At 42.8% G+C, this 9,378-nt stretch overlaps 2 protein-coding genes across 2 annotated transcripts in view; one reads left to right on the plus strand and one right to left on the minus strand.

The window, feature by feature from the left end:
• The window catches only part of Tmed8 (transmembrane p24 trafficking protein family member 8), a 32,857-nt gene extending 26,377 nt beyond the window's left edge, over window positions 1-6,480 (minus strand). Inside the window, exon 1 of the mRNA XM_021202142.2 lies at window positions 6,135-6,480. Within this exon, the coding sequence (XP_021057801.1) occupies window positions 6,135-6,252 (118 nt within the window). The 5' untranslated portion in view covers window positions 6,253-6,480. The remainder of the gene's footprint in view (window positions 1-6,134) is intronic.
• Window positions 6,481-6,583: 103 nt separating this feature from the next.
• The window catches only part of Samd15 (sterile alpha motif domain containing 15), a 7,647-nt gene continuing 4,852 nt past the window's right edge, over window positions 6,584-9,378 (plus strand). The window contains exons 1-2 of the mRNA XM_029540545.1: window positions 6,584-8,130; window positions 9,141-9,239. Coding sequence (XP_029396405.1) covers window positions 6,619-8,130; window positions 9,141-9,239 — 1,611 coding nt within the window. The 5' untranslated portion in view covers window positions 6,584-6,618. The remainder of the gene's footprint in view (window positions 8,131-9,140; window positions 9,240-9,378) is intronic.

Raw genomic sequence — 9,378 nt, forward strand, 5'->3', positions numbered from 1 at the left:
TGAGTTCCAGGACAGCCAGGGCTATACAGAGAAACCCTGTCTCTAAATAAATAAATAAATAAATATTTAAAAAGGTAAAAAGAAAGCTTTGCTCGGCGTGGTGGCCCATGCCTTTGATCCCAGCACTTGGGAGGAAGAAGCCAGCCCAGTCTACATAGCAAGTTCCACACCAGCCAGGACTACACAGAGACTCTTATCTCAAAATTAAATCAAATTAAATTAAAGAAATGAAATCTTTAAGTGTATATCAAAATAATTACTACTGAATGATTTTGTTGGCAATGGTACATTATGAAAGTAGGTAACTGGTTTTCTTTAAATGAAATCTTAATATAGTCTTAAATTAATAATGAATCAGTTTAAGACAATAAAATATGTACTAGAACATAAAATAAGTACTCAAAGATATTGCTACCTCTAGTTCATGAAAAAAAAAATCTGAGTTTTAAAAAAAGGTCTGTTCCTAATATGCAGAAAGACTCCAATTTTAGGGGAAAAAAAAAACAGTGGAGAACATTCAAGCATACGAGTATTTGTATATGTATTTCTTTTTTTTTCAAAAGATTTATTTATTATTATATGTAAGTACATTGTNNCTGTCTTCAGACACANAAGAGGGCATCAGATCTCATTACAGGTGGTTGAGAGCCACCATGTGGTTGCTGGGATTTGAACTCAGGATCTTCAGAAGAGCAGTCAGTGCTCTTAACCACTGAGCCATCTCTCCAGCCCCTGTATTTCTTTTCTGAATAGATAGATTCTTGTTATTCAAAATTCCAAAGTGTCAAAACTCTACCACAAAAGCTTCCTTCTATGTTAGCTCCCCCATCTCCAAAGGCAATCAACACTATTGGGTTTTATGTAGTCTTCCAGAGAGACTTTATGCACATAAAGGTAATGTGTATGTTTGTGAGAATACAGGGAAGGATATAACATACATATATACACATGAGTTTCAGATTTTCTACACTTCCGAGACATTAGACAAACTACCGCAAATTTTCTTTTTTCTAGCTACACCTCAGATACCTTATGAAGTTTTCTCATTCTTTTCTACAGCAAATATTTCATTTGATGAAAAACGAGTCATTAACTTATGAGTTCCCTATGGATAAACTTTTTTTCCCAAATCTTTTACCACTCCAAATGATGCTATAATAACCTTGTGTCCACATTCTTAAACAGGAGTAAACCCATATAAAATAGACACTGCAAAGAAACATGTCAATGAAAAATATGGTCTAATTGTGACGGATAGTAACAGTGTAATTTAGGTCCCCTGGAGTAAGGTACAACTGTGTTTTGTGCACCTGTACCAACAGGGAGTCATTTCCATTTCTCCTTATCAGTCAGGCTACACAAAGTGCATATATCAAGAGTCACTTCCCAGAGCATCTTTTTTTCCAAACAGCTTAATGTATACAGAAAAAGAAAAAAAGTTTAAGTTTAAAGGAATACCCTAACTTACTCAAGAACTGCTGGCATAAACAACTGCAGCCATATTTGGATAGGCAGAAAGTGTAAGGAGAAAAGAAAAACATAAGTTTATTTCCCGAAGTATACAATGTGGGAAGATGGACTTGTGTGAGAGAGACAGGAAAAAACACATCCTTTTAGGGTTCTGAAATCTAAACCACTAGGAACAAGGAAAAGCCGATTTTTCAGTAGTGCAGATTTTAATAGGGCAGCCAAGTGCAAGCTAATTCTCTGTATATTTCTAGAGAAAACAGGACAAGTTTTACAAATTAGAGAACAGCGGAGAAAGGCTTTTATTATCCTTTTTAATGAGTATGTATTTGTTAATCTTAGTATGACTATAAAAGTTTAATTCCTCAAACTAGTAATATCATATATAACATTAAGGCTGAAATAAAAATGTAAAATAGTAACCAAATAATATTTGACTACGGTATTCTTTACTGTGACAAGATCACTGTTATGGTTCCTAACTAGCCAAAATCTTGGAAACAATGAGTTGAGAAGAAACGGAAGCTGGACAGTAACAATTTGTAACTCATGGTCTCAACACAAACCAAAGCATACTCTATATGTGACAACTTCCTTTCTTTTTTGGTTTTTGTTGTTGTTTTGTTTTTGTTTGGGGTGTTGTTGTTTGGTTATGTTTGTTTGTTTGTTTGTTTGTTTTGAGACAGGGTTTCTCTGTGTGGCCCTGGCTGTCCTGGAGCTTGCTTCGTAGACCAGGCTGGCCTCGAACTCACAGAGATCCACTTACTTCTGCTGCTAAGTGCTGGGACTAGAGTATGCATGTCACCAGCATCCAGCTCTGGACCTTTTTCAAACTATGATTTTCTTTTCAGGCTAGTAAGTGTGGCTCATTCTCATCATGTTACAGATCTGAGCTTACTGTCTATTCTCTTTACTGGAAAGCCAAAAAAAGGCAGGTTTTCCCCAAAGTGTCTGAATATTAGGTCAAGGGTTTTTTAGAATTCATTTCCTAAGACTTCCCCTTCACTAGACAGATGCAGAAATAATTAGCTTAGCCTTTTTTTTTTTTTTCCCAGAGCAGAGGCCCAAAAGCAGGTGATGTGGTTAGAGCTGGGAGGCCTACGGGAAAGCACATCAACAACTGGTGATGCTTCAATGGGCCCAGCGCCCATACGGTCCAATTTCTCTTCAGCACCCAAGGCTGGGGCGTGGCAGACCTCAATATTCATTCAGGTAACGCTGGTTGTACTATACCTCATGAACTGAAGTATAACATAGTAACCAATCATTGCATTTTGGTTGTAAAAATGCAATAACTATTCTTTTAAAAAGCAAATTATTAGCATGTCAATTTAAAGATCAGAATAGAAATTAAGAAATAAAAACAAAAAGTCTTCTTAGCATAAGCTTCCAGCCAGCACCCTGTCCCATCCAGCAGGGAGTCACTTCCAGTCCTAACTACCATAAAACAGTCACAGACATGAACCACTCCATCCCTGCAGGACGACAGACTGAACTGTTCAGTCCTACACTAGAAGTTCACTTGCCCATCTCCAGGCCTGAACATCAAACACTTGGTCACATACAGCAAACTGAGTCCTTGCCGAGATCATAACAAACACTGCCCTTTATTTTCCCCAGTGTAAACATAGTTCTCCGAGCTATTCTTCACCCCTTTTGCTCCCAGGGTAACTACAGGGCGCTTGTACGCCCGCTCTAGTCCATTTTTAGCTCCCCAAAAAAATGGCATGGAGGCCTAATAAATTTATGAACAAGCTGCAGGCACTGTGCTGTGCAGATGCTTATCTGTCCTAACCTTCTACAGGCGCCTGCTTCTCAGCCACGCCTCTACGGATGCCTGCTTCCCAGCCACGCTGTCACTTTACCTTCACTCTGAGTCTTGCCCTGGCTCACTCTGTTCCATGTGTGTCTTCATGGTGACTCCCATGACTGTCTGAGAGTCCTCCTGGTCCTTCTCCCTTCTTCTTCTCTCATTCTTCCCGTTTCAATTGTGACCTCCTGACTGGAGTCAGAAGTCCCGCCCTACCCTCTTCTGCCCGGCTATAGGCTGAATCAGCTCATTATTAATCAATCGGAGGTGATGGAAAAGAATTATCACACATCACTGAGACAGGAGTTGCTCCAAATATCATGACAATGCCAATATCCAAACTGAAACCAGATCTCTGGGCATAGCAATTAGCATCTGAATACACAGTGCACAACACCCCCCCCCCAAAACACACACACACACAATACCCCAGAGCTCTGTAGACTTCAAAAAGGACCTGCCTTTAAGTGATGTAATACATATTCCTCAGAGAGTTTCATGATATAAGGAATGATTCACCTCTAGGGAAAAGAAGAACCCAGGTGCCCCCAAATAAAAAACAAAAAACAAAACAAAACAAAAAAACCATTAAAAACAATCACAGTTCCTAAGACACTAGGAACACCATGACCACTAGAGACTTTCGCTTACACAAACATAAACCCTACCACAACCTCAGCAACAAATACATGGTAAAAACACGACCTTGTTATTCTGTATACTGACAAACTCCTGCACGAATAAAGTACACTGAAAGATTCAAACCCTCGCTCGGTTCAATAACAAATGAGCATCCACTCATTTTCCCCTGCTGTTTTATGTCTACTCCCTTTTTAGTGTCCCTACGTTAACTCAGCTCATTTTCTACTGGGAAGTGGCAGCAAATGCCCAATTTTAAGCAGTTTTAAAGTTTCACTCCCGAGTCTATAAAACCCCACCGTCTTAGCATTGCCACTGAGCTTCAGAGACGAAGCTTAAGTTTCTCTCGAATGCAGCATTTCTAACATGTGAAGCAGACCTGCAGGCCAAGGACTTTTTAATAGCCTGTGGCTTATAGTTTGGCTGTAATTGCTGCTTACAGCTCCGATAACCAAAAATGTTTCCAGATGTTGCCAGATGTCTCCTGGGGTGTCAAATTGCTCCTGGTTAAGATCTACCACTCTACGCCAAGGAGCATCCTTGGCTATCTCCAGTATTACTGGATGTTCAGTCAAATCCTTGCACTGTGACCTTCACCTTCAGATTCAGCCAGATATTTGCAGAACTTGCCGTCTAACAAACATTTTAAACACAAGGTGTTAAGAGCACTCCAGACTCTCGGGTATGTTCACCACAAACACGTTGCGAAAATGAAAGACAAGTTAAAGTGTATGTAACTTATAAATATTGGCACATATAAGGGACAGGTGCTTATAAAACATATACCTCTACAAGGGCTTATATGTTTAATCTTTATAATTTTTCAGAAAGTACACTTAATTTTTTCCCCTTTTCTTTCTTGGTAGCACTAGAGACTGACCCAGGGCCTCCCATATGAACTCTACCACTGAGCTACATCCCACCCTAATTAGAATTTTTATTACCATAATATCAAATATATGTTAGCACTGTTTACCACAGACCACAAAAAACTTAAACATAGAAAAGACAAAATGTATTAGGATGTTTTCAATAAAAATATAGTCACCAGCAAGAGTTGGGTGATTCACAGCTGGGTAGCCCCTGCAGCATCACACACCAGGGGCATGAAGAAAAGCCACTATGTTGAAAGATACAACCAGGGATACCTTTTCTAGTAATTTAGTTGTAATAAATCAGACTTTAATCTCCTCCTAGACAATTGTTTTGTACAGCGGGCATCTTGGGTTTCACAAGAACGAGAACTTTAGTCACAGTGGCTCACAATCCTCCCACCGATGCTGTAAGGCACAGGAACTTTTAGTACCCACATCTTATAAAAAAGGAAACTAACTCTGACATGTTTTGAGAAGTTAAACCAATTGTCCAAGGTCACTAAAAGTGAGGATTCACATTCCAACCAAGCATCCGGGACCATAGCAGTGCCTCAGTCACTGTACCGTATGACATCTACTTTGAGATCCCGAAACACCAGTCACTTGCACTTATTGAGACCAGATCGCTCCCCTCTAAAGTATACTTTTAGTCGCACGCCCCTGTGATGATCACAAGGCTGAAAGGTGACAGCGCGACAGACTGTGCCTATAGCCTTTGGACACTTAAGTAAATTGACACGAAGGAACTTGTGTGGTCTGAAATGGAGACACCGGCCAAGCATGAGGAGAGTGGATCTCGGAGAACGAGAGACATCACCAAAATTTCTACTGCAGCCTCTAGTTCCTGCCTTTGCTTTCACTACCAGGCTCCTTCAAGCCCTCAAAGCCTCCCTATTCTGGCTGCTTTCCATCTCTCCCACTCTGAAGGATGCAAGGGACGGCGGCTGGGCGCGGGGGCCTACGCTGGGGCAAAGCGGGGTTCTGAGAGGAAGGCGGGCGCCCCGGCAGACGCCGGCAGGAGCGCGAGGAAAGGCTAGCGTGGGGGACAGAGGTGGGGTCGCGCGGGGAGCCAAAGACAGGGGCGGGGGTGAGAGCGGCGAGAATGGAGGTGGGATGCGGACCCCGACGGACGCCAAAGAGGCGTCGCGGAAGGAGCCGGACTGCCAAGCCCGGTGCTCCAAGAAAGGAAGCCGGACTGGAACCAGGGCATTTCCAAACCGAGTAGAGAACGACCTCGAGCGAGCGCAGCCGCGGGCCCCGTGGCGGTGGGGACACGGGTCGCCCGAGGTGCGTGGCCCGGAGCCCAGAGGCACCCACCCTTCCAGCGCCCGGGCCTTGCGTACCTGAGGCGGCCGCCTGGCTCTCCTCCACTCCCCGTCGGTCCCCGACGCCGCCCGCCGACCCTCGGCGAGCTGCGGGGCTCCAGAAGGCCGGCCCCTCAGCTGCCTGCCTGTCAGACATCTGCAGCCCGCGCCGGGAGCGGCTCCGCAGCTAGCCGCTTGCGGCTCCGGAAACAGCCGAAGGCGAAGCGAGCGCGGCAGAGGAGAGCCGAGCGGAGCCGAAGCGAGCCACGGGCCGGAAGGAGCGGCTGGGCGGCAGAGGGGTAGCTCTGGCCTGACGCGTGAGAGGAGCGGGGGGCGGGGAGGTTACTACGCGCTTTCGGTCGCCCGTTTTGACGATCCGCACTTGGAAGGATCGACAAAATCTCGGGAAGAGTCAGTTTAAAAAAAAAAAAAAAAAAAAAAAAACACCGCCGGAAATCGTGGTATCCATAGAGACGCTGTCGGAAGTTGAGGTTGCTAGGAGGCCTTGGGCGCCTCGACTGACATGTCTGAAGTCCCAGAAGATTATAATTCTGACCTCGATGAGAATCTGAGTCTGCAGCCTAAAAGAACTAAATCTGGTAAACTACATAATGCTAAAGCAGACACCATGTCTGAGGTAAGCTCTAAGCTGTCCCCAAATACTGACCGAGACCCAGGAAATGTAGGAAATGTGCCACTAGAGCCAACCAGGACAGGCAAGGAGGATTTGGTGCCCGTAGGTAAAAAGCATGAGGTGCCAGACCTACAACGACCGGACGTTTCAGTAGGTGTGTTCAAAGGACCAGCTACAAGAACAGGTGCACAGCTACCAACAAAAATAGATCCAGAGCAGAAGACACCAGATATTCGAAGTGAAAAACTAAGAAAATCAGTTGAAGAGGAAGCTCTACCTCCATTCAAGATGACCACATCGGAAAAGAAACAAAAAGAGTCAGTTAAAGAAAAAAGTACAGAGCCATCTGAGGTAACTAAACCTAAGTTCCCAGACCGGAAGCTAAGGAAGTCTACTGAGGAAGCAGATGTCAAACCTCCAGAGGAGCGTCATGTCAGGTCCACAGAGCAGCCAGGCACAGAGCAACCTGAGCAGACTAAGTTCCCAGACAAGAAACTAAGACAGTCAACTAAAAAGAAAGTCTCAGAGCCACTGGAGGATTCTGAAGAAGAATCAAGAAGACCAATTGATGAAGCAAGTCTAGAACTATCACAAAAGAAACCATCAAAGGCTTCAAAGAAAGCACAAAAAAGCTCTTTTGATGAAAATTTCCCAGAGATGCTAGAACAGATTGCTCTAGGACTACTAGATGACCAAGAGGAGACACAAGAAGAGGCCATTAAGGAGAAAGTTCCAGAACCATTAGGGGACAGGAAACCATCAGCTCAAAAGCACAAGCTGAGAAAATCAAGTGGAGGGTCTAAATTAAAGGACACATTAATAGAGCCAAGTAAGAAGGACCCCGTGCTACAAACACATACGGAACCAGAATTTCCAAAGGAGAAACTAATAAATACAACTGAGAAAATGGGCGACAAGCCACAGCAGATAACTAATCCAGACATTCAAGAGAAGTCACGGCCAGAACCAACCGAGAAAAATCTAGAGTTACCAAATAAACCCAAGCCAGGAGAGACGAAGAGAGAACTTCCCAAGGAAGACAAGCCAGAATCAAGCAAACCCAAGTATCCTGCGGGCAAAGAGGAGCTAGCATTACCTGCCAAGATTAAAACTGAGTTTATAGTAGGATCTCCGAGAGAAAGTGTAGAATCCTTCAGTACATTGTACGAAACCCAGGAGTTCCTCAAAGACCTTCAGACTGATATGAACGAATTGTTTCCAATCACTGCTATTTCAGAGTCTCAGACAGAACTGAGGGAGTCTACAGTTTTACCCCAAGAGGTGGAGCTACTAGGACGTAAAGAATCCGAGCCAAGTCTTACCCCAGAGTTTGAGCATCTTACCTGGAGCCCAGAAAGGGTTGCAGAGTGGATTAGTGATCTAGGCTTCCCTCAATACAAGGTATATATATACAAAAGCAATGCTTCTGAAGTTACATGCTCCAATCCCATTTTTCTCTATACTGACATGTTCTCTTGCCTCTAACAGAGAAGTCCTGGACTGTGGGGGAAGTCAGTTTTGATTGTGTGGCTTTTTCTGTCTTGTGTGTGTGATAGGGAAGATTGGACCTACTGCATTAGCACATATTAAACATACATGTTCAGCCTATAACTGAGGTATATAGATATAGGTAGGTAGTATTTTAGAAGAAAAAGTTTTATTTGACTTTCCTATCCATCCCAATTATTATAATTCTCTTTGTTCCTTGTATAGAGGTTAAAAAATGTATAGAGTCCCCTTTGCATATAAATCTATAGTTTTGATATATTTTGTTCAAAATTAGGTCTTTCTGTTAAGATGTCTCAGTGGCAATACCCTCACCCTGAATTTATACTCTAATATGTTATATGTACTATAAACACTTAAAAGTATTAATGCATATTAGCTATCCACCCAAATTGGTTTTATCAACAACAACAAAAAGTATGCTCTTCTGAATTTATCGATGCTGACTATAGCATTAGGTTGTCACAAAACAGGATCTGAAACCTTTTGTACCTTCTGTATTTTAAACTGTCTTTAATGCTATCACTCAGGAGACAGAGACAGGCAGATCCTCAGGGGTTGGAGGCCAGCCTGGGTTATAAACTGAGTTCCAGCTCAGCCGGAACAAAGAGTGACAGCTTTCCTCCACCTTGCCTTTACACACACACACACACACACACACACACACAGAGAGAGAGAGAGAGAGAGAGAGAGAGAGAGAGAGAGAGAGAGAGAGAGAGTCATTGTCTCAAGAAGAAAAAAAAATCAGTTACAACACACAACATGCAAAAGCAGATTGAAGCCACATCCTGAAATTTAACCCAGCACTTCTATAAAAATAATAAACTAGCAAAAAAATGTGGTTTTGTCCCTTTTTCCTTCCAGTTGCCATAATGCATGTTTAAGAGATGTTCTTGCATTGACAGGAGTGTTTTACTGAAAACTTCATCAATGGCCAAAAACTTATCCATGTAAACTGCTCCAACCTTCCTCAGATGGGAATAACTGATTTTGAAGACATGAAGGTGAGTCGTGTATGAGGTTTCCTTGTGCCAAGTGCTATGACAATGCTACTCGCTGCCTGCCCCATCTTTCCCTGTTCTGGTCCATTCTTTTTTTTTTTTTTTTTTTTTTTTTTTTTTTTTTTTTTTTTTTTTTTTTTTT

The sequence above is a fragment of the Mus pahari genome, chromosome 7, assembly GCF_900095145.1.
Source record: "Mus pahari chromosome 7, PAHARI_EIJ_v1.1, whole genome shotgun sequence".
NCBI classification, from domain to species: Eukaryota; Metazoa; Chordata; class Mammalia; order Rodentia; family Muridae; genus Mus; species Mus pahari.